Source organism: Panthera onca, chromosome D4, assembly GCF_046562875.1.
Source record: "Panthera onca isolate mPanOnc1 chromosome D4, mPanOnc1 haplotype 2, whole genome shotgun sequence".
NCBI lineage: Eukaryota > Metazoa > Chordata > Mammalia > Carnivora > Felidae > Panthera > Panthera onca.
In genome coordinates, this window is record NC_138351.1 from 29,332,503 (window position 1) to 29,357,388 (window position 24,886).

At 42.2% G+C, this 24,886-nt stretch overlaps 1 protein-coding gene across 1 annotated transcript in view; it reads right to left on the reverse strand.

The window, feature by feature from the left end:
* The window catches only part of FBP2 (fructose-bisphosphatase 2), a 31,109-nt gene continuing 6,223 nt past the window's right edge, over positions 1-24,886 (reverse strand). The window contains exons 3-7 of the mRNA XM_060609908.3: positions 23,929-24,021; positions 12,661-12,801; positions 10,334-10,471; positions 3,645-3,764; positions 1-416 (exon numbers count right to left, since the gene is read on the reverse strand). Of these exons, the coding sequence (XP_060465891.1) occupies positions 222-416; positions 3,645-3,764; positions 10,334-10,471; positions 12,661-12,801; positions 23,929-24,021 (687 nt within the window). The 3' untranslated portion in view covers positions 1-221. The remainder of the gene's footprint in view (positions 417-3,644; positions 3,765-10,333; positions 10,472-12,660; positions 12,802-23,928; positions 24,022-24,886) is intronic.

A 24,886-nucleotide genomic window follows, 5' to 3' on the forward strand; every position in this document is an offset into this window, starting at 1 on the left:
TTTTTCTTTTCACACGTGGGTTTTTATTTTGAGCCCTTTACACTGAGCACAGAACCGCCTCTAGGGTCTGGATCTGTGACAAGCAGTTCACTGCTGTTCTGGATGTGACTCAGGAGCTTTGCCTTTTGTTACTCGTCACCATTGTTTCCACTTATCGTTTATTTAGGGCCCTTAATAGAAGGGACAAGGCAAAGAGAAGACAGCTTGCAGGGTCAAACCCACTACCTGCCTGCCTGGCTTTTCTGTACACAGGTGAGGTATTCCTGCACATCATCCGGGGACCCTAGAATGAGGGGAACTCGTTGGTGAATGGACTCCGGCTTCACATCCAGAACAGGCTGGGTGCCTGTGGTCGCCATGCCTCCCGCCTGCTCTATGATGTAGGACACGGGATTGCACTCGTACAGGAGCCGGAGCTGTGGAGAAACAGAGTCAGGTGGACAAGCTTGGCAAGCTGCCAAAAGTCCTATGACACACCCCTAAAGCTCAGTGAAGGAATTACAACTGCTGAACTTCTGTCTCATTAGCATGAGCACACTGGGCACCCCAGCAGAGTGGGCTTCCTGAAGTCAGGGCCCTCCAGAAGGCTGGGTGCATCAGACGTTGTTCATCATCACATCTTTGGGGCACTGCTGGTCAGTATCTACCCATCTTGTGACCTTTGTGTTCATAGGAGACCTGCCTCCTTGTCTGGAAGTATGAGATCTAGATACTAGTTTCTTACAGTTTGGCAATGAGGCAAATTGATGCTGAGGCCTGGTCAGGAGCCTCTGTACGTGAGGCCTTATGACTAGGAAGGAGTCCAGCTTGGGTGGGATGGGAGGTCACCTGGAGAATACTAGGTAGCCTCTCAGGATAACCTCAGTGTCTGAGATCATATGGAGGAATTCCACATCTCAAGCATCAACTTGACGAGGTAGGTTGCTAGTATTTAAATGGTCTTTTCTCTTAGCCCCCGAGACTGAATTAACTTCTACTGCTTGCACTCCAATAGCACATCCCTCTTCATATATTTGTCACACTGAGCTCTGTTTAGTAACTGCCTTCCTCCTTATATGCTCCCCCTTGAAGGCAGCAACAGAGTCTGTCTTGGTTGGTCATTGTGATATCTCCGTTCCCAGGACTTGCTGACACAAGGAAGTGTCCAAACAAGGCTACTGCATCCGTTACCCAAGGGTTCCCAGTGGAGGGCCACAGGGGGCAGGGTAAGGAGAGTAAAGTCAGCCTTTGTCCTGCTTGCCAAGTTGTGCGTGTGGACCCAGGGCTGAGACTGTCCTGAGGAAGGGCTGCCTTTTCTAAGAGGCACTAAGGGAACTAGCAGGTGTCTGCCCTGCATCCAGTGAGTACTTAATAAGTTGAAATGAAATGGGCTGGACCGAATGCTTTTTGGGATCTATTTCTGTGATTATGTTGCGATTCCCTCCTCCTCACCACCCCCACCCCCACCAGACACACACACACATATCACATTAGATCCAGGGGGATGGTCCAGCTGCATGTTCTACCTCAATATCGTACCACCTTCTCCTTCCTTCCCCAATAGGTACAAAATTTGCATTTAAAAGAAAACCAGTTCATTTCTGTAATCAGCTTCCAAAGTGGTTGGCCCAGCTCTCTGCAGCTTTTTCTTTTCTATTCTTTTCTTCAAATCGATTCTGAAGATCATTTGAAACTACCTTGAGAAGCAGTCATATTCTGTGCTGGTTTTTGAATTATTATTATTTCACAGTGAGGAGCAAAAGATCTCTGGTCTAGGTTGGAGAGCCGGACATTCAGGAGACAGTAAGTTAAGATTCCAGAGGGCATTTACTGCCATTTTGGTAAAACAGTGTATGCTGCCCTCTCCCTAGACCTCTAGCTCTCAGAGTTGTGGGCATCCTAGCAGAGTGCAAAGAAGCCCCAGTGGGTGTGGACACACTTGGATTGGCTAGTTTTGTCTCTGATCATCCACAGGAGGGACACTGGAAGCCAGTCGGTCCTAGGTCAGCTTATAGACCTCAGCCCCTTCTTCCCTTGCCTGGGAATTTGGGATGTCAGCAATAAAGTCTCAGACTGTAACCAAGTAGCCTTTGTTTGTACCATGTTGATTCAGATACTTTAAAAAAACAACATAGGATTCTCGCATAAAGTTTGTCCAAGGCTGCCCTTCACCTTAAGTTTCCCTTAGAGTAAATCCATCTTAAGACACAATTCTCAGGTTTTCAGAGTTTGGCCTGCTGTCCTCATGATCTACTTTATTCTGCAGTTAAAATCTAAATGGATAAAAAGAGACAAGCACACATAGGAGGAAAGGTGTACACAACCACCCCACCCCCAAAATACACACCAGGGTGGTCACAGAGACCACAAAAGCTAAAACACTGAGTTCAGGAACCAATGGTATTTTCAATAGGGATGATGGTTATGGTGTTATGAATATAGATCTATATATGGAATTATATGTACTTACAGAAATGTCTAGGTCATTATATGTGGATATTTTCTGACTTATTTTAAATCATTTTATTTTGTTTTACTTGTATTTAAATCCAAATTAGTTAACATATAGTGTAATAATGATTTCAGTAGAATTTGGTGAATCATCACTTTTAAGTCATTTTAACAATTATTAATAATTAGCCTAATGTTTTCTGTGTTGAACTGAGTAGGCAGCAAGAGTGGTTGTATTTAAGCATTTCCTCATTTTCTGGATCTCATTCAATCCTCCAGGCCAGCACCTCTCATGCAGACTTATCTGTGATTCTTACTCCCAAAGGTTATAACATACATGAACTAAACACTCGCATGAAGAGAAATTCTGATACACCAATCTGCATATTAAAAATCTTCCTTCTGGTCCCATGTGCTCTGAGATTTCTTACCATGGCTTTGAATCCGGCATTCCAATAATTCAAATTGCACACCCTGGGAGACATATATACATGTGGCTAATTGTTGCTGTGCCCCAAGAATACAGTAGATCTGTGTTTTGATGTGTCTACTTACCTATGATTTCTGTGATTGGCTAAAAAACAGACACGTTTCTATGGGAGGGTCTATTCAAGACAGATGCACTTGGATCATAAGATTCCCACCTAGTAATACAAGTATTTTGGGGTTTGTGTCATAAACTAGCAGTAAGATCTTCCAGGAGCTACCTTTGTAGAAATACTGAATAAGTTCTGATCAGTTTTTATTCTAGAGTTTGGGAACTCTCTAGGGGCTTCATGGGTAGACTTCAGGTCATCTGTGAACCCCCTAAAAACGTATGTAGTGTGTACGTTTATGTGCATTTTTTTTTCTGGAATGTGAGTCCATACTCTTCATTAGATCTTTAAAGGATCCTTAATCTAGAATCAGGTGGTGCTGAAGCTACAGGTCAGGCACAATATGTAGAAAGTGGTAGATGAACACAGCTGACTCATGGTGAGTTACAGGCATGAGGAAAAGGGGAAGTGAAGGCCAGTGAAAATTGCCAACAACGACAATTTTCGTCTCTCCCACAGCCTCAAATTCATTAATGGGAAATAGCCCTCATTTCTCTTCCACATGCCCACTCACAAGTGGACGCGAAAAGGACAGAGCAGTAACTAAAAAGCAGACATGAAGAGAAAGGGAACTCCAACTGGCTTACTGACCAGAGCCACTGGACAAAAGAGAATTACCTTGCCCTTAGGACTTTTCTGGTTCGCTGGGTATAGGAAGATCCCTCCATACACCAGGGTGCGGTGCACATCAGCCACCATGGAGCCCACGTATCTGGCCCCATAGGGAGCACTGCCATCCTAAAAGGCAGAGAGAGGAGATAAGATGCTCATCTGAATTAGATACTCCATTACCAAAGTATCCTGGTTTAGGAAGTTTGCAACACACGGGAAATTATTAAAGGCTTCTAAGGAAAGAGGGAGACCCCAAAAGCATTTAGGCTTGGATTAGACAGCAAGAGAAATTCACCCAACAAAACAAATTGGAATGCAATAAAAACAGGCACTGTAGGTGATTCCAAACCCTGAATATTAGATGCAATGCAAAATCTGCAATATGCTCTCCTAGATAACAACATGAGTAGCCATGTTCAGAAATCTTGTATAAATTCAGCTCAATAAATAATTTTCAGGGGCACCTGGGCGGCTCAGTCAGTTAAGTGTCCAAATCCTGATTTTGGCTCAAGTCATTATCTCATGGTTTATGAGACTGAGCCCCATGCTAACATGGGGCCTGCTTGGGATTTTCTCTCTCTCTCTCTCTCTCTCTCTCTCTCCCTCTCTCTCAAAATAAATAAATAAACATTAAAACAATTTTTTTTCAGCATCTTCTTTATACCAGGCACCAGGCTGGGCCCCGAGGAGGCCAAAATTGGGAAGACAGTCCCAAGGAAATCACCAACTAAAGGGGGAGACTAGCATACATAAATGAGTAAAAATAAATGAATTTACAATTCAATGGTAAGAAGATGAATAATCCAATGTTACAAAAAACCGAAAAGCTTACCTTATACCATATGACAAATTAACTCAAAGTTGATAGATGACCTAAACATAAGAGCTAAGACTCTAAAACTCTTAGAAAATATCAAGACTTTTTGGGGAAGAAACTTGAAAGAAATGATATTAAAATTATCTGCCAAAGTAAACCTGAACATTTATGAAAATGAAGAACAAGAGAAACATATGTATCTCTACCAAATCTAAGAACATATAGTGAACTAACAATGTTTACATATTTAAAGAAGAAATGCAAACACCAAACAGTAGATCAGAATAGAGCATGGTCCTGGGCCTAAAGATAGACAAGAAATTCATTTATGGTTAACATGACCTTCCAATCAACATGGAAGAGCACTATATAGAGAGCAGCACTGGGCTAGCTGCTTAGAAAACAGGTGTGTAAGACTCCTACCCTCATTCTTGACAACCAAATTACTTCAAGATGGAGATAGACTTAAAAGGAGAAACTCACAAATAATTTAGAATAAGGCTGTCCAATGAAATTCTTTGTGATGATGAAAATGCTTTTTATCACCATGTTCAACTGTTCAACATGGCAGCCCCTGACCACATGTGGCTGTTGAGCTCTGGCAATGAGACTAGTATAGATGAAAATGGAATTTTACATGTTATTTAATGGTAATTAATTTAAATTTAAATAGCGACATGTGGGTAGTAGCTATGTATTGGACAGCACAGAAGAAGGAAACATGAATACGTTAATTTATAATTTGGTACACAAAATCCATTAGATATAACAAAAAATAAATATATAGAAAAGACCCTGAATAGCCAAAGCAATCTTGAAAAAGAAAACCAAAGCAGGAGGCATCACAATCCCAGACTTCAAGCTATACTACAAAGCTGTAACCATCAAGAAAGTATGGTACTGGCACGAGAACAGACACTCAGATCAATGGAACAGAACAGAGAACCCAAAAATGGACCCACAAATGTGTGGCCAACTAATCTTTGACAAAGCAGGAAAGAATATCCAACAGAATAAAGACAGTCTTTTCAGCAAATGGTGCTGGGAAAACTGGACCGCGACATGCAGAAGAATGAACCTGGACCACTTTGTTAACACCATACACAAAAATAAACTCAAAATGGATGAAAGACCTAAATGTAAGACAGGAAGCCATCAAAATCCTCGAGGAGAAAGCAGGCAAAAACCTCTTTGATCTTGGCCACAGCAACTTCTTACTCAACACATCTCCGGAGGCAAGGGAAACAAAAGCAAAATGAACTACTGGGACCTCATCAAAATAAAATCTTCTGCACAACGAAGGAAACAATCAGCAAAACTAAAAGGCAACTGACAGAATGGGAGAAGATATTTGCAGATGACATATCAGATAAAGGGTTAGTATCCAAAATCTATAAAGAACTTATCAAACTCAACACCCAAAAAACAAATAATCCAGTGAAGAAATGGGCAAAAGACATGAATAGACACTTCTCCAAAGAAGACATCCAGGTGGCCAACTGACACATGAAAAAATGCTCCACATCACTCATCATCAGGGAAATACAAATCAAAACCACAATGAGATGCCACCTTACACCTGTCAGAATGGCTAACATTAACAACTCAGGCAACAACAGATATTGGTGAGGATGCGGAGAAAGAGGATCTCTTTTGCATTGTTGGTGGCAATGCAAGCTGGTGCAGCCACTCTGGAAAATAGTATGGACGTTCCTCAAAAAACTAAAAATAAACCCTACGACCCAGAATTGCACTACCAGGCATTTATCCACGGGATACAGGTGTGCTGTTTCGAAGGGACACATGCACCCCCCATGTTTATAACAGCACTATCAACAATAGCCAAAGTATGGAAAGAGCCCAAATGTCCACCGACGGATGAATGGATAAAGAAGATGTGGTATATATATACAATGGAATATTACTCAGCAATCAAAAAGAATGAAATCTTGCCATTTGCAACCATGTGGATGGAAGTGGAGGGTATTATGCTAAGTGAAATTAGTCAGAGAAGGACAAATATCATATGACTTCACTCATATGAGGACTTTAAGAGACAAAACAGATGAACCTAAGGGAAGGGAAGCAAAAATAATATAAAAACAGAGAGGGGTACAAAACGTAAGAGACTCATAAATATGGAGAACAAACTCAGGGTTACTGGAGGGATTGTGGGAGGGGGGATGGGCTAAATGGGTAAAGGGCACTAAGGAATCTACTCCTGAAATCATTGTTTCACTATATGATAACTAATTTGGATGTAAATTTTAAAAAATAAAAAATCAATAAATAAAATAAAAATAAATAAATATAACATGAAATTGTAAGCATCTCTATAGGATCAAAAGTTGAAAGTCCCGATATATTCCTAATATGAATAACACACAAAGGCTATTTTCCTTCATTTACTAAGAACTTATACAAAGCAACAAGAAAAAGATAAATAATACTAATTAAATATTTGAAAAGATAGAAATAGGCAATTTACCAAGACAAAAGTAGATGCTTAATAAATACAAGCAAACATGTATGACATAAATCATAATTAATTACACACTAGTCAAGCCACAAGGTTCATTGTTTACCATCAGATGGACAGAAATTTTTAAAGATTCACCATATCTAGCACCATCAGGGATGCAGGGAAACGGGTACTCTTTCATATGGCACCAGAGACTAAATTGATGCAACTTTTGTGGAAGAGTATTTGGTAACATTAACATGTTAAGTGCTCATATACTTGGATCCAGTAACCCCAGTAAGCAATGTGCTGTGCACATCTACTTGCACAAGGTCACGAGTGTACACATTTGGGCATCTCCATTGCAGCTCTGGGTCTCCTGGTGGAAAATCAGAGGCAAGCAAAGCTTTTCTCCATAAGGAATTAGCTCATTCTGTCCTCTCAACACAAGGCTGGGCAGCCCCTTCAGTCAATGCCACAAATCTGTCTGTGCTTGTGTAGAACAATCTTCAAGTCATGAAAGAGAAAATCAGGTGAGATTAATATGCTCTACCTGATCTTAAGGGGTGAAGGGGTAGATATGGAGATGGATGTGCATAATCCCTCCCGCTGTCCCAGCTCAAAGAATAGAAGTAACACTGAGCAGTGGTCATCCCTGGAAAGAGCAACTTGGCTGGGGGTATGGGAGGGGGGAGGCTTTTGCTTTTAATTTTGTATATTTCTGTATGTTTTACATTTCCTCATCTTAGATCACATTTTAAAATTGAAGTAAAATTCACATCAGATAAAATTAACAACTTTAAAGTGCATAATTCAGTGGCATTTAGTACACGTTCATAATGTTGTGCAACAATGACTGTCAGATTACAGAACATTTCCATCAGCCAAAGGCAAACCCTGTACCCATTAAGTAGACCCTGCCATCCCCTCCCTCAGCCCCTGGCAACCACTAATCTGACTCTATACATTAACCTTGTCCTTGCATCTTGCTCCTTCTGCTCAGCATAAATGTTTCTGAGACTCACCCATGCTGTGGTATGCAACAGTACTTCACTCCTTTTTGTGACTGAATAATATTACCGTGTGTGGATGTACCATCACTTATTCATCCATTCTTCAGTTGATGGACATTGAATTGTTTCCATCTTTGGTTATTATAAATAACGTTGCTATGAACATTTGTGTATAAGGTGGGGCTTTGTGTGTGTGTGTGTGCGTGTGCGTGTGCGTGTGTGTGTGTGTGTGTGTGTGTGTGTTTAAATCCCTGTTTTCAGTTATCCGGGGTATATACATAAAAGCACAATTGTTGGGTCAGATTGTAATTCTATGTTTAACTTTTGAGATATATTACTTTTTAAATTTTGTTAACAAGAATAGAAATCAGAGTTTCAGTCAAGTAGAAACATTGCAAACTATTTTTTGCCTTCTTCTTTGGACCTTTCTTTTTTGTTTTTTTTTGTTTGTTTGTTTTTAATTTTTATTTCTTCATTTGGGGGGGGGCATGAATGAGAGAGGGGCAGAGAGAGAGAGAATCCCACGAGGGGCAGAGAGAGAAAGAGAGCAGGAGGGAGAGAAAATCCCATGCTGACAGCACAGAGCCCAAAGCGGGGCTTGAGCTCACCTGATGAGGGGCTCTAGCTCATGAGATCATGACCTGAGATGAAGTTGGATGCTTAACTGACTGAGCCACTCAGGTAACTCTGGGCCTTCCTTTATTTAAAAATAGTAAAAAGTACTTAATAAAATAAAGCAACAGCTTCAAGCCAACACCCATCAGGCCAACCTCTCCTGCTTTCATCTCTGCCCCTCTCTCTTCACAGAGAATTTTTGAGGAAGGGGGCACAGATTATTTTCCCTAATTTTCTTTTAATTTCTTTAAGGGATCCCTGCAAACCTCCACTACAGCCAGGAGGATGCCCACCACCCTGTTGAGTGTATTCCCATTTGTCCAAAGTCAAAATTCCTTTTTGTATTTTTAGGTAGAAATTCTGGGACCCAACTCTAGGTTTCATTCTGTTCTTCTGATCAGTCAGAATTGGACGCTCCCAAGACCATCTGGCACTTGAGTCAAAATGGATCATTGTTTTTACATCCAGAAGAAAGTACCTCCCTGGACTCTCAAGCATTGCCTGAGAAAATTATCAAGCATTCACACTAGTTTCCAGCCATTGCATGTAGACTAAACTTTCTGAAGCCAGAAAGCGACTTTCCCTAACAACTAATCCCTAGTCTTCAGTTTATGGAACTTGTAAGGGATTTTATGTAAAAGTAAGCAAGCAAAACCAAAACGTCCTATAGGCAAAACAATGCCTTTTATGCTAAGAACAGATACATAGTAAATCTCAGGTTTCACATTAAAAGGCAACTGGAGGATTCTGGAGATTTGCTTTATATTGGGAAATAGGTACCTTCCTTTGCTGTTTAAAAGGGTCTCATCTTTGATTCCGTATAGAAATATTGGTTAATATGTTGGGCTCAGCAGTCTACCATTTCTGTGATAAGTGAACACTGACTTTTTAATTCCAATGACATGCCCCAGAGTTTGGTGAGAGAGGGTCCCACTTGTAAACAAGCTTGAGCCCCTCTTCCAACTTAGACCAGAATTTACACTTCTGGTCTAGAAATTCTTTGGCTCTGCTCCCATGCCTGTCTTAAAAGCTCTCTTAGTATGGTGGAGATACTGACTGGAGTGTTTGGGCTGCATTAACAGCCACATGAAGTCTAGAACGTGGTAATCCCTTTGAGAGACAAAAAACGTCCTAAAGCTTGGGGTAAACACAAGGCCCTGATATTAGGGCATATGAATGGGACTTTCAAATAGAATTAATTATTCCATCTAAAATGGAATGACCAGGGGCGCCTGGGTGGCTCAGTCGGTTGGGCGGCCGACTTCGGCTCAGGTCATGATCTCGCTGTCTGTGAGTTCGAGCCCCGCGTTGGGCTCTGTGCTGACCGCGCAGAGCCTGGAGCCTGTTTCGGATTCTGTGTCTCCCTCTCTCTCTGACCCTCCCCCGTTCATGCTCTGTCTTTCTCTGTCTCAAAAATAAATAAACGTTAAAAAAAATAAATAAATAAAATAAAATGGAATGACCAGAATCTACATAGGTGGTAGCTCAATAAACAAATGACTTGAGAAGTTCAGGCCTGAATCCTGAATTTTGAAAATGTAGTCTGTCTTCTTCATAAACAATGTCTCCTAAAAAAACTAACTGGGGAATATTATCTTGAGTAGGTAACTTTAGCTATAAAAGACTTTGGTCATTTATGAAGAAAGGCAGGGTCAGTCATTCTCATACCAACCAGAGCCATAATCAGTGGCACCGACCTCTGTCAGCCAGGCTCCCAAAGCCACCACCCAAACAGGGATCCAGTGAGGCAGCATTCTCCCTGCTACTGTGTTAGGCTTCCTTCACTCACCTCTGGAAATTTCTTCTTCTGCACATATTCCGAAGTGCCAGCATCAAAATACTTGGCATAGCCCTCATTCAGACTGAAAATCTTTCCTTTCTTTTTTATCTTGACATCTTTTTCCACCAGGATAAATTCACCGAGAGCCTAGAAAGATGAAGAGAAACACCTGGAAGAAGAGAGAAACCAGGAAACAGAAGCCCACAGCACACTGCCGAGCAATCAGAGAGCATCAGAAAATGTGGGACTGCTGGAGGAACCCAGGGGTGCCACATCCTTCCATAGCTCCACCAGCAAGAGATGAAATAATTCAAAGGAAAGCAGGAACGGTTCCTTGGTAATGTTCACTGCCTGCCCAGTTACTCATTTATAGGGAAGCTTGCAGTATTTATCCCCCAAGTTCTCATCCCCAGTTAATTCCTAATGTTTCAAGGGAGTTTTGGGCCATAGACAATGAGAGGAAGAAGTTTCACGGATTGGATTTGTCATAAGGGTGGGCGATGCAGTTCCCCTACCAATGTGTGGTCCATTTATGTAAATGACTCAGTCTTAGAAACCATTAAAAGTTCCTGATATCCCAGTGACTCTTACACAAGTTAAGGAGGAAATCCCTTCCATCAGAAACTGTATTCACTTGGCATAAGGAGTAAAACGGATAAAAATTTTTAAAATCTTCAGAATCATTAATAAAAATGTGGCAGTGCCCCCACTGTGGTTGCTCTGCAGGATATCCCCAGTGTACCCCTTTATCTGAGTGCTGGTATTATAAGGACATCCCTCAGGTACCTGTTTATCTGAGTACTTATGGATGTGATTAGGTGGTTGCAGGTATCACTTTGAAAGGCTAGATATCTCTCTAAGTCACTAAGAGGAAAACCAGGCTTGGAAATGTAATCAGCTTTAATGAACTTCAAAGACTAAGAAAGTGAAAATCCCCCACGATGACAGCTCACAGCTGGCAGCTAGACTAGAAGGTTCCTAATAAACATAGGAATTTACATTCCAAGAGTATAAAGAGGCAAGACCATGTTGACCATGTCTGAAATAAGACAATGATAAGAATACTCAACAGCCACAAAAGTAACTAAGCATCCCTCTCTTCTGTATGTGATGATTGCTTCTTTCCCAATGAATCTCTACCCTCACTTTAATCTTCCCACCTCCTAGATAAAAATTATTGATATACAATCATTAATTGTGCCCACTTCTAGACAACTCCCAAACCAGAACTAACCCTCTCTTTCTTGAATCCTCCTGAGATCAAGCAAAAGCCCACTTGCTATATAGTTAAGTCCATCCCAACTCCCTCCTACCACAACACTCTACAGTTCCTCTAGAACACATCCTCCCTTGTTCAGTAAACCCAACTTCTTTTTATTAGAGGCAAGTTCTTGGTGGTTTTTAGTTCATTAAATTTAATAACTTGCTGTGGACATTTGTTGCTTTGGAACAGCCCAGTGTGGAGTAATACTTCCTAAAAGCAGCCTGACTCCCTTTGAAGAACTAACTCTCCTCAGTGGATGCCAATCTAGGAAGACTAGACTGAGCCTCCTCTAGCTCAGTTCATGCATTTGACTTATCTTGGCAAATTAAATTCTCCTCCCTGGCAAGTGAACCTGGAGTAAGAGACACAGAATCAGAGGTAGTGTCCAAACCAGACTGGCCAAGCTGCAAGCCCATTCCTGTGACTCCTGCTTCCTGGTCCTCAAGACCTGCCCATTTCAGCTTTCATTTTGAGCTTTACCATTAATGCAGTAACATCCTTTACTTAATTGGGAAGAACATGTATGTTAGAGGCAGTCCTACAAACCCAGCTGTCCAATAGGGTAGTCACTTAAGTTAATTAAAATAAAATAAAATTTAAAACCCAGTTTCTTAATCACACTAATCACGTTACAAGTATTCAATAGCCACATGGGGCCAGTGGCTACCAAATTGGACAGCACAGATTATAGAACATATCCATGGTCACAGAAAGTTCTATTGCATGGTGCTGCTCTAAAAAGTCCATGTTACTGTCTAGACATTGGCAACATTATGATTTTTTAAATCATTGTACTCCCATAAGCCAAAGAGGTTTAACACATTTTTAGATTAGAAACTCCTTATGGACAGGGTCTGGGTTGATAAGACAGACCCCTAAGAACCCTTCAAATGCCCTCCATTACACAAAAGTCTTTAACGTTTTTTGATGTTGGTGTTGGCTCACCAACTAGACTCTCTGGCCCCAAAAAGCAAGTATTAAGAATGACCAGAAAACTATCCCAGGGGACTGGAATTAAAGCACAGAGGCACATGGAGTCCTAAGTACTGATGCTGCCATATTGGGTACCTACAGGGTCAAGCATGAAGAGGTCCACTCCCTGCCCAGTGGAAAGAGCCACGAGGGTTGCACTGCCATAGAGGGCATAGCCCGCAGCCACAATATTTCGGCCTGGCTGCAAAGCATCCTTTTCGGAAGGCTCGTCGTCTGAGGTCTGCGGAAGAGAAAAGAGGAACATGGTGTGTTATTGTCTCTGGACAGAACCCTTTGCCAGAGGCCGCTGGCACTGAAGGAAGCGCAGTTCTCAGCATTTTGAGCTGAAGCACATGCACCTGGAGGGAATGAGCTGCCATATTAATGAACAGTTCTACCTGAGCCATTTTGCAAAGGCCATTCTTGGACTTCTCCCTGGTTTCTGAACACATTCGTCTGCATCCTGCCAAGAAATCACTCAAGATGCTAAAACCACAGCCTCTCTTCATAGTCATAAGCAAGAGGGAAAAATCTTTATCAACTCCATTGTGTAGATGAAGCACTCAGAATCTAAATGTTTGGATAACTCACCCGACATCAAGAAGCCTCAGAGGTGGAGTCAAACCCAGGCAGCCTGGCCCAGGGCTCTTCCCTGTTCCATGTGTTGTACCTTGAAGGCCTAGTCCTTGCCTGCTCCCCACCTCCATCCCCACACCACAATGAGCCCATGTCTACAGTTCGGAACATTTTCTTCAGGAAGCCTCCCCCTTTGCCATGGCAGCAATGCAGGTGTGAGTGAGAATTCAGAGACAGGACAGGTGGGGATGCCAAGGAAGAAGCAACAAATATTCTCGATGGAGGGATAGAGCTGCAGCTGAGACTCTATTTCATAACCCAGTTTCCCCAATACCTCTCGAAGGTTCCTTCCCTCCCCACCTCCTTATGCTCTAAAAGGCAAGTTTATCAAAACTTATGAGTTTGGTGGGGCATCTGGGTGTATCAGTCGGTTAAGTGTCCAGCTTCAGCTCAGGTCATGATCTCATGGTTGGTAAGTTTAGGCCCTGCATTGGACTCTGTGCTGATAGCTCAGAGCCTGGAGCCTGCTTCGGATTCTCTCTCTCTCTCTCTCTCTCTCTCTCTCTCAAAAATAAACATTTAGGGGCGCCTGGGTGGCTCAGTCGGGTGAGCGTCCGACTTCAGCTCAGGTCACGATCTTGCGGTCCGTGAGTTCGAGCCCCGCGTCGGGCTCTGGGCTGATGGCTCAGAGCCTGGAGCCTGCTTCCGATTCTGTGTCTCCCTCTCTCTCTGCCCCTCCCCCATTCATGCTCTGTCTCTCTCTGTCTCAAAAATAAATAAATGTTAAAAAAAATTTTTTAAAAAAATAAATAAACATTTAAAAAATTTCTTAAAAATAAAAGAGAAGAGATGGAGGTCAGGGGAGGTACCCACACAACATCTTGAAACCAGTGAGTGATAAAGCTGGGACAGACCCACATCTCCCAATGCTAAGCCAGCATCCTTCATCCTTCAACACTGTCACAGAACATGGGGCTAGTCTGACCGTTGCAAACAATATCCTAACAACTTGATTATAATTACCAAACCTTACCCTTCTTTAAAAATGGCATGTTCCTTTTAATAGTTTTTCCTTTTCCCATCTTACATTCTTTCAAATAACTTTTTTTTTTTGCAAATAATTACATTTCCATCTGACTTGGACACATATTCAATAAATTGGCCTTACTTCCAGATTTACTGGTCACATACAGATTCTGAGAACCAGACCCCAGAGCAGATTCTCAAAGTGGACCAGCAGCATCAGTATCCCCAGGGATCTTGTTAGGAGAGCAAATATTTGTCCCCCCTCCTCCCCCAATCTGGCTAGGCCTACAGAATCAGAAACTCTGGACCTCCAGAGTCAAGCTTCCAGGTGATTCTGAAACATGATAGTTTGGGAACCACAGCTTTAAAGAATGAGCTCTAAAGACTTTTCAGAAAATTGAAAGGTTTTTAATTAAAACTTTTAGTCTTCACCATTGATGCTCCTAAAACACCTCCATTCGGCCATCAGAAGGACCACATTTTCTGTGTATGAAACTAGGGTTCCTTCCCACTGATTTTTCCCTGACCAGAGGCTGTTCTATCTTTGAGCTGTGATCCTGTAGCCCCTGCACAGGGTACCACCCTCTCCGTGGCCCTCTGGCCTCTTCCCCATGGCTGGAGGAGAACCACTCCTTCCCCTTGGCTTCACTAGCTTTTAATAACAGGTAGAACTCTCTGGTCTAAAGAAATAACAAAAAATACATTCCAGATCCCAAAACTTCCCTCTAGCCATTGCCCTATCTCTGTCTTCATGTAGATCCTGGAGTCTGAAATGCCTGTCTACAGTAGCTGTCTTTCTTCTCCTGCTACCACCGCAGGCTACCAGCTGTCCACTCTATCAGGAGCACACTGTCCAGTCCTCCTGACCTAACCCCTGGGCAATGTTGGGTCCCTTGACTACTGTCACCTTCTTAGGTCCCTTGACCACTGTCACCTGCTTGGGTCTCTCCTAAGCATCTGTCCACTTCCCTCTTTTCTGGACTGCAATATTGTGATTTATAAGAAATATGTATTTGCTCCTTCAGATGACCAAAATGCATTTCTCCTATATATTTGGTTTTTGCCCACAGTCCCTGGCTCACAACTTCCAAAACACTCAGACTTTCCTAAGTGTTGAGAGTGATGAAGGTGTCTTTGTCATGATGATGAGTGACTTTGGGACAGCACCTAAGGAGGAGGGCTGGTTGCCCAGAGAATCAACCACGTGATCACATGATTAGAAGGCTGAAACTTTCTTCTTCACCCTCTGACCTCCTGGAGAGGTGAGGAGATGGAGATTGAATCAATTGCCAATGGCCAGTGATTTAATCAACCATGCCTATGTAATGAAGCCTCCATAAAACCCGAAAAGGACAAGGTTTGAAGAACTTCTGGATTGGTAAACATCTGGAGATACAAGGAAAGTGGTGTACCTGGAAAGGACAGGGAAGTTCTGCACCCTTTCCCGCTTACCCTGCCCTAGGGATCTCTTCCATCTGGCTGTTCCTGAGTTATATCCTTTAATAATAAACTGGTGATCTAACAACATGTTTCTCTGAGTTCTGTGAGCTGCTCTAGCAAATTAATCAAACCTGAGGAGGGGGTCTTGGGAACCTCTGATTTATAACCAGTCAGAAGCACAGGAAAAACCTCGGCTCTCGACTGGCATCTGAATTGAGTTGCTGGCAGGGGCAGTGGAGGGAGTCATTGGAGCTTTCAATCTATAGCATGTTGGTCAGAAGTACAGGCTTGCCTTGTAGGACTGAGCCCTTAACCCCTGGAATCTGATGCTATCTCCGGATAGATAGTGTCAGAATTGAGTTGATTTCTTGGACACCTGCTGGTGTCTGAGAATTGCTTGATGCTATGTGGGGACCCCATGGCATCCCCATGTTGGAATTGGGTCCAGGAACCTTTCATGGACTTCTTTTGAACTCTCTCGCTGTGCGTTCTCATTTGTTTTTGCCATCCCCTATTCTTCTGATCCCTTAATGCAGGTACTCCTCCTGGTTCTCCGCAGTGCAAAATGGACTTTCTTAACTGCCACCCTATCCAATGTGGAGACTCTGAATTGCTGTGAGACAGAAAAATTTAATGAGGTCTGGGGTAGATGCCTGACCCAAACTTCCCCAATCACAGTCTACCCAGAAATCCAGATTTGGGGCTAGAACACTCTGGTTTATGTCAACTTGGGAGCTGTGGGATGGCACCTTTCTTCTGCCATTGGCCAAAGAAGCAGAGAAAACTTGGTCCACAGAAAGAAGGAGTGAACTGGCCACGTGGCAGGAAGGCAAGATAAGAGACTCTTTTCTGGTCCTAGCTTTCCCTGAGGCTGGCCATATTCCTACCTTGGAGTTTCCTAATCCATTCCTGCCATTCCTGCCATTTACACCAGAGCCCTAACTAATAAAGCTCTCTTCTTAGTCTGCACACTGCTCGGTAATCTCACCCACAACCAGAGTTCAAAGCCCTACACACACTCCCAGTCCTCCATCTTCATCTCCCCTGAGAGCCCAGCCTTGGAGTCACCTGCCCACCAGATATCCCTAGTCAGGTATCCCACAGATACCCCAAACTCAGTATCATCTAAGATGGAATTTGTCTGCCCCATCTCAACCCCAAAATCCCTGCTCTTCTGCCATTGCTTCCTGTCTCAGCAAATGGCACTGTCATTTGCCCAGTAGAAACCTCAGGGTCACCTGCCCCTCCCTTTCCCTGACCACCCTCCTTGCCCTTACCCCATGCCCTCCACTCAGTCACTGAGCCCAGTCTCTCCTAGCACCCACTCTTCACAATTCCATGGCCTCCTCTCCATCCTTACCATCACCGCTTGGCCCCAAGTGACCTTTACCTCCTTCCTGATCCCCCAACTCCACCCTTGCCCCACTCTGGTCCATGTCACTTCTCGCTTAAAACACGTTATTGACTTCCCACTGCCTCAACGTCTGATATTAACTCATTTTACCAGGTATTCCATGATCTGTCCCCCATTGGTTGACCAGCCTTGTCCAACACCATCCTCCACCCCACACCCAGGCCCCACACTGCAAAAATACCGAGCTTCTTTTCTCTTCTTGAACATTCCACCACCCTGCATCTGAGCTCCAAGAATCTGTATATGACTTTCTTTCTAGCCAGCATGGCCCAATCTTTTCTCCTCACACCTTCTGCCTGAGGAACTCATAGTTAACCTTCACATCCCAGGTGAAGCATCATCTTTCCATGGAGGCCTTCTCTGACCTCTTGGTTAGTCTTCCAGGTACTTAGTGCTTCTCCTGGGAAGCTCCCAACACACCTTCATTAGTGCTGTTTAATGTCTGCCTTCCTAAATAGACTGTAAGCTGCATGGTGGCAGGTGCCAGTTGTCTTGTTCAGGCCTGTTTTCCCACCATGAGGTGCAATCTGGCACATGGTTATGGCATTCAGTTGATTCACACATGCAAACATCCATGCAAGTTAATACATGTGCATATATATGCATGCATACATACATTTTCAGGAGCATGCTGGACAGGCAATTGCAAGGCATTCCCAAATTTCATCAACCTCTTATATAAATTTAGACTTTCCTGAATTTTAACCTTTTATTTTAAAATAATTAAAGATTCACTGGAAGTTGCACAGATAGTACAGAGATCCCATGTACCTTTCATCCAATTTCCTTCAATAGTTGCACTGTAAATATTTTGCTACAGTACAATATCAAAACCAGGAAATTGGCATTGGTATTAAGTCTGTGTACCACTCTGTGCCATCTTGTCACATGTGTAGACACCACATAAAGACACAGAACTATACCATCAGGCACAGAAGTCTCCCTCATGCTACCCCTTTATGGTCATTCCCACCCTCCGCCCCTCCCTGCTATCCCTAACCCCTGCGACCACTGATCCAGCTCTATAAGTATGCCTTTTAGAGAATATCACATAAATGGGATCATAAAGTTTGTGAACTTCTGAAATTTTTTACTCAGCATGAAACCCATGAGATCCATCAAAGTTGTTACATGTATTGATAGTTTATTCCATCTTATTGCTGAGTGGTTCCCCATGGTATGAATGTATCACTATTCAACCATTCATCTGTTGTAGAACGTTTGGGTTATTTTCAGCTGTGGGCTATTACAAATAAAGCTGCCATGAGCAATCACGTGCAGGTTTTTGTGTGGACATAAATCTTCAATTCTCTGGGAAAAATGCAAAAACTGCCAAACTTTTCCTGAGTGGCTGTGTCACTTCACATTTCCACTAACAATGCATGCCCTTGTAGCAGTTGGTATTGTCACTGTTTTCTATTTCAGGGGTTCTATTAGGTATGTAGTGATGACTCATCATGGTCTTACTTTGCATTTCCCTAATGGCTAGTGATGTTGAACATCTTTTATGTGCTTCTTTGCCAAGGAACTTCTTTTCACCTGTTTGGTGACACGTCTCTTTATGTTTTATGTTCTAATTGGATTGTTTCGAGTTTTTTACTGTTGAGTTTTGAGTCCTTTGTCAAACTCTCATTCTGTAGCTTGTGCGCTCATCCTCTTTACAGAGTGTGCTTTTTGAAGAATTGCTCATCTAACTTGTCCAATTTATGCAGGTAGAGGTGTTTATAGTATTCCCTTTTTATCCTTTAGATGTCTCCTTTTTTTCAATATCAAAACAACTCTGAGATGAATAGTCTAGTGAACAAATACATGTTTCCCTGATTATTTTCCCCAGAGAAATTCCAAATAATGAAATTATTGGGTGAAAGACTTTTGATATATATTGAAAAGTTGCCCCTCAGAAAGACTGCATTAACTTATAGCTTTACCATCAGTGATAAAAAGCATTCACTTTAATTCAACCTCATGAACATAAAAGAGCACTATCTTTTCAACTTGGCCAATTTGGTGACTGAAAAAAAAATGATATTTCTTTTGTTTTAATTTCCATTTTTTATAGTTAACAAAGTAAACTTCATAGCCTTCTTGTCCATTTTTATTTCTTATTTTGTAAGTTGCCTGTTTCATATCTTTGCATATTTTTCTCTCAGGGTGTTTGTATTCTTGTTGTTTATTGTAATACCTTTTTACATATGAGAGATATTAATGCCATATATTTGTTACACCTATTTTCCTCAATTGTCATCTGCTTTTTAATTTTATTTACAGTGTCCTTTTCTTTTGCAGTGCAGTTTTTCTAGTAATTGAAATTATTAACTACAGCCCACATTATTTTCTTCTCTTGTCTTTATGGTTAGATAGAATTTCCCCTACATCAAAACAAAGCCAGACAAATATTATTCTGTTTTTGCTCCAGTTTCATCTCCCATCTCTCCATCAAGTCCATTAAACCATCTGTAATTTACTTTAGTGCATGGAAAAAAGAAAGGCTCATATTTTTCTGGTTCTGAGACTTCAAAAATCTACTTCACATTAGTAATCTCTATTGCCATGACACTTCTCTCAGAAAATCTCAGAATAGTTTGCAAATGATTTGGTGTTATCTTTATCAGGTGGTTTTTTTTTAATGTTTTATTTATTTTTTGAGAGACAGAGCACAAATGGGGGAAGGGCAGGGAGGTAGGGGGACAGAAGATCCAAAGCAGGCTCTGCACTGACAGGCTGACTGCAGGGGGCCTGATGCAGGGCTCGAACCCATGAACTGTGAGATCATGACCTGTGCCAAAGTCGGATGCTCAACCAACTGAGCCACCCAGGTGCCCCTCTCGGGTCTTTTTATTTCTTCCTACCCCAAGAAAATATCTAAATCTGTCACGGGTAAAGGAAGGGATGCATCATATGGCAACTTACCAGTAAAGTTAGTGACAATTGCAAAGGCTCAATGTGTTGGTGGTAGAGGGTATGGAAAAGTAGACTATTTTTCTTTTTGTTGAGGTATAACTTAAACATAGCAAAGCACACAAATCTGAATTGTTCAGTTCAATGAATTTTTACATACGTGTAGTATATATTCATGTAACTACTGAGATTAGCTTGCAGAATATTTCCAGGGCACCTGGGTGGCTCAGTCGGTTACACATCTGGCTCTTGACTTCAGCTCAGGTCATGATCTCACAGTTTGTGGGTTTGAGCCCTATATTGGGCTCTGCATTGACAGTACAGAGCCTGCTTGGCATTCTCTCTCTCTTCCTCTCTCTCTGCCCCTCCCCTGCTCTTGTCACTCTCCCTCTCTCTCTCTCTTTCAAAATAAATACACTTTAATTAAAAAAAAAATTACAGAACATCTCCAACAACCTAGCAGTCTCTGGATACCTCTTCAGTCATTATCACAGCCTCCAAAGGTATCATGTGGACATCAAAAGGATAATCGCCTTTGCCTGTTTTCATATAAATGAAATTACAAAGCATGTGTTCTTTTGCATCTGCTTATGTTTCACAACATTACGTCTTTGCAATTTTATCTATGTCTTTGCATTCAGAAACTTCTTGTTCTTTTTCATTGCTATGTAGTTTTCTGTTATATGAATATATCACAATTATTTATCCATTCTAATGTTGATACACACTTGGGCTTTGTTTTCTAGTTAGGGGCTACTATGAATAATTTGTGCATGTCTTTGGGCAGTCACAAGTGCTCGCTTATCCTAGGTGAGTACCAGCAGTAGACTTGCTGGGCCACAACGTATTACTACATGTTTATCATCACAGGTGCCATGCCAACCTTTCCAAAGTATTTGTATTACTTTTTACTGCCGTCAACAATGTACAATTCCAGTTTCTTCATCAACACTTGGTATACATTTTTCATTTGAGCCATTCTTGTGGGGATGAATGATGTCTCATTGTTTAACATCCATTTCCCAGATGACTAACGACTTTGAGCATCTTCCTTGTGCTTATTAACCAGTTGTGTGGAAAATATCTCTTTAGTGAAGTGCTTATTCAAGCTTTTGCCCATCCCTTTGATTATACTGATGGTATTTTTTTATTGATTTGTAGAAGTCCTTGATTTATTCTGCATAGGTGTTCCTTGTTGGAAATATGTATTGAAAATCTTTTCTCCCAGTCTTTTCACTTATCTTGTCTTATGATGAATGAAAGTTCTTAATCTTAATGAACTACAGTTTACTAGCCTTTTTTTTCATGGTTAGTGCTTTCTGTGTCCTATTTAAGAAATATTTACCTTCCCCAAAGTCAGGAAGATATTGTCCTATGTTATTTTCTAGAAACATATTGGTAGTTGCCAGAAGCAGGGGTGGAAGGGTGAGGGGGAAATGAGTGAAGGTGGTCAAAGGGTACAAACTTCCAGTAAATAAATGAATAAATCCTAAGGATGTAATGTACAGTGTGGCGACTATAGTTAACAATACTGATTGTATGCTTGAAAGTTGCTATGAGAGTAGATCTTAAAAGCTCTCATCACCAGACAAAAATTTTGTTTAACTATGGTGATGGATGTTCACCAAACTTACTGTGGTTATCATTTCAATATACATATATTATATATATCAAATCATTATGTTGTTCACCTATTCTAATACAATGCTATACATCAATCAGATCTCAGTAAAATTGGGAGTGGGGGCAAGGAGCTATTAAGAGCCATTATGGCAGAGTTGGAGAGCCTGTTTGAATTCTTGTCCTTCACGTACCAACTGGTGATTTTAGTTGAGTTACTTAACTTCTCTATGCTTCAATTTGTTCCCTAGTAAAAAAAAAAAAAATGTAAAAAAAAAAATGGTAGCAGTGTGTGCACCTGCCTCATGGGCTGAGGTGATGAGTGACCCAGGAGCACTGTGCTTGTAGGTGGGCAGAAGAGTTCCTGACTCATGCTCAACAGTCAACAGTATTGGCCACAATGAAAAAGCCAATATTGAAAGCTACCTCAAAGATACAACTGGTGTCTTTTTTCAGAATCTCATAAAGATCATACCACCTATCTCTTTATTTTTATTTCCAAGCTATACTTCAAAAAGAGAAGTAACGTTCCTTTATACACCTATCTCATTTTGGCTTAACCTTCAAATATCATATTAGTCTTTCACTTTCTCAAACACCAGAGGAAGTGTCTTGGGTCATTTTCTCCTGCTCCCTCAGCAAAATTCTCCTTTTCTCTCTTCACAAGAAAAAGAGAGAGACAGAGAGAGAGAGAAAGAGAGAGAGAGAGAAACACCAATTGGGAAACATTCTCAGAGTATTCCTCTAGCCTGGGCTGGCTTGGCTTACATTTGGTTCTCCAAAACAGAAGTAACAGAGCCCCCATCCTGCTCCTTGATTTTCTTCACAGAAAGAAAGTTTAGGCTAATTCACATATTCTGCTAAGGTTAGGTTTCTGCTAAGCTTTTGCCCCTGAAAATCAAATTCTGGCCTCTTTCTTTGGACAACCGTCAGCCAAGCACAAATAATCTTGCAATATCAATATCTACAGACAACACACTGGGCGACATGGGATGTACCCAATCCTCCCCCACATTTATAATCTAAGAGCATGAAGGAAAACACTCATAGAAAGTTAATTACATACACATTACATGATTAGTGACAAATTGGTAGCATAGAAATCAGTGATGCCTGTGTGTGTTTGATCATAGTTTAGTAGAAAGAATGTGTGCTGTGGAGCCAGAGGTATGGGCCTCTAAGACCAGCCCAGAGGGCAGATTACCCAACCGAACAATCCTTAAGACCATCCAGAGCCTGTAGTGTCCCTTCGGCCTGACAGCCCCCCTGGGGAAAAGGCTCAGCCATTCTGATTAGAGTGAGGACTGATCTCAAACTGAGATATACTGTGGACTATGTTGTGTGACATGAAGTTTCTGGTAATACTGGGTGGTCACCAACCCACCCATAAGATCCTCTGTTGGCAGGTATGTGGTGTATACGCGAAATGGCCCCAAACAGGTCCTAATGCCCAGAGTCTGTGACTAGGTTGCATTACATGGCACAAGGGACTTTGCAGATGCAATTAGGGTCACTAATTTAAAATAGAAAGGTATCATTGTGGATTTTCCAGATGGGCCCAATCTAATCAAATGAGCCCTTAAAAGCAGAGAACTTTCTGTGGCTGAGGACAGGGGAGACAAGGCAAAGTGGGGATATCAGAGAGATTAGAAGCCTGAGCAAGACTTGGCCTGCCTTCACTGCCTTGGAGGAGAAAGGAAGCACAAGCCCGGGAATATAGGAAGCCTCTAGAAGCTGAGAATGACCCCAGTATCAGCCGGAAAAAAAAAAAACAAAAAACAAAAAACAAAAAACCAAGGACCTCCATCCTACAGCAGAATGGAACTGAATTCTGCCAACAACCTAAAAGAGCCTGGAAGCTAATTCCCCACCCCCCAGCCTTTCGATAGGAAGCCAGGCTGGCTGACACCCAGATTTTGGCCTTATGAGACCCTGAGCAGAGAACTCAGTCATGCCTTTCAGACTTCTGACCTACAGAATGGTATATACTAAATGGGGGTTATTTTAAGCCTCCAAATGTGTGGTTATTACAGCAGCAATAGAAAACTAATGCAATAAGATTTGAGAAACATAAAGAAGAAACAGAGGAGTCCTCAAATGCCACCTGGAACCTAATACTCTATCTGATATTTGTGCCACTCCCATTTTCTTAAAACCAAGACTCATCTGTCCTCTTATTTTACCTTCCCACCCATGCAGTGAAGAAGGCAGATGGAAAATTACTGTATCAGCTCTTCCAATGAGGAGCCCGAGGCCAGAGTGAGTTATGGTTTGCTTACAATGGTGGGTCTGGTCAGTGGGAAGATAGAGGCTAGAACTCCAAACTTGTGGCTCCCAGGCCAGGAACCTTCCAGAAGCCACCAAGAGGGAAAAGGCATTAAAGATCAGACTCACCTTTCTGTAGATGGCAAAGATGGTTCCAATGGAGGCCAGGCAGTCGATGTTAGAAGATCCATCCAGTGGGTCAAAGCAGACCACGTACTTCCCCTAAATGCACAGAGAGAAGAACCACCTGATTGGTGCCCTTCCAACCAATACACTCTGTGAAGTGGCAGTGCATGGTCGGTACCACTACATCAAAAGTGACCCAGAGCAAAGGGATATCCTTACCAAAAACTGCAATTACTTAAGGAGGGCAAAGTGTGTCAGCATCTATGAATCCTGAGCTCGGGGCCAACGTGCCCATAGACAGATGAGTCGATGCCCACATGGGGCGGCGGAAATCCCATCCACCTCCGTGCCTCCTCTGGCTCTGCCCTTCCCTCCAGGGTGGGCCCATGGGGGCCTCATAGCAGTGGAGGGTGTGAGAGGAAACCATGTCTGAAACTGGCACCTGGCCGGGAAGAGATAGAGGAGCTGAAGATAAACCTGCGCGAGCTCTACCCATATCCACAGTAAAGTCAGTAAAGTCAGTTATGGATTTATTCATGATTCTTTCTGAACCTCTATGCAGACAGGCTTTTCTCACTGGGGAGCAGTTTTGCCAAAAGACTTCAGAAAATCTCAGAACAATGTCCCAGGGCCTCTGGATCTGTCTTATTAAGAGAGCTGGCATGTATACATACGTCAGGAGAATAAAAATACTGTCCCAGGTTTTGCTGCATCCAACCCAACTGTCCTGTGTGAAGGCCAGAAGACAGATCTGGATCTTTCCAGCCCACCCACACCGCTGTCACAGGCTGCTCCAGCCAACATTCCACGGGAAGAAATCATCAGATACTTTTTACAGGCCTCCTATGTGCAAGGTTCTGGGAGAGCTTTAGTGATGGGGACCAGAGTTTCCTGGCTAATTAGGCTAATTAAATACTGGTAATATAACATCAAGTAAGATGGAAGTCATTTCTCCCACCAC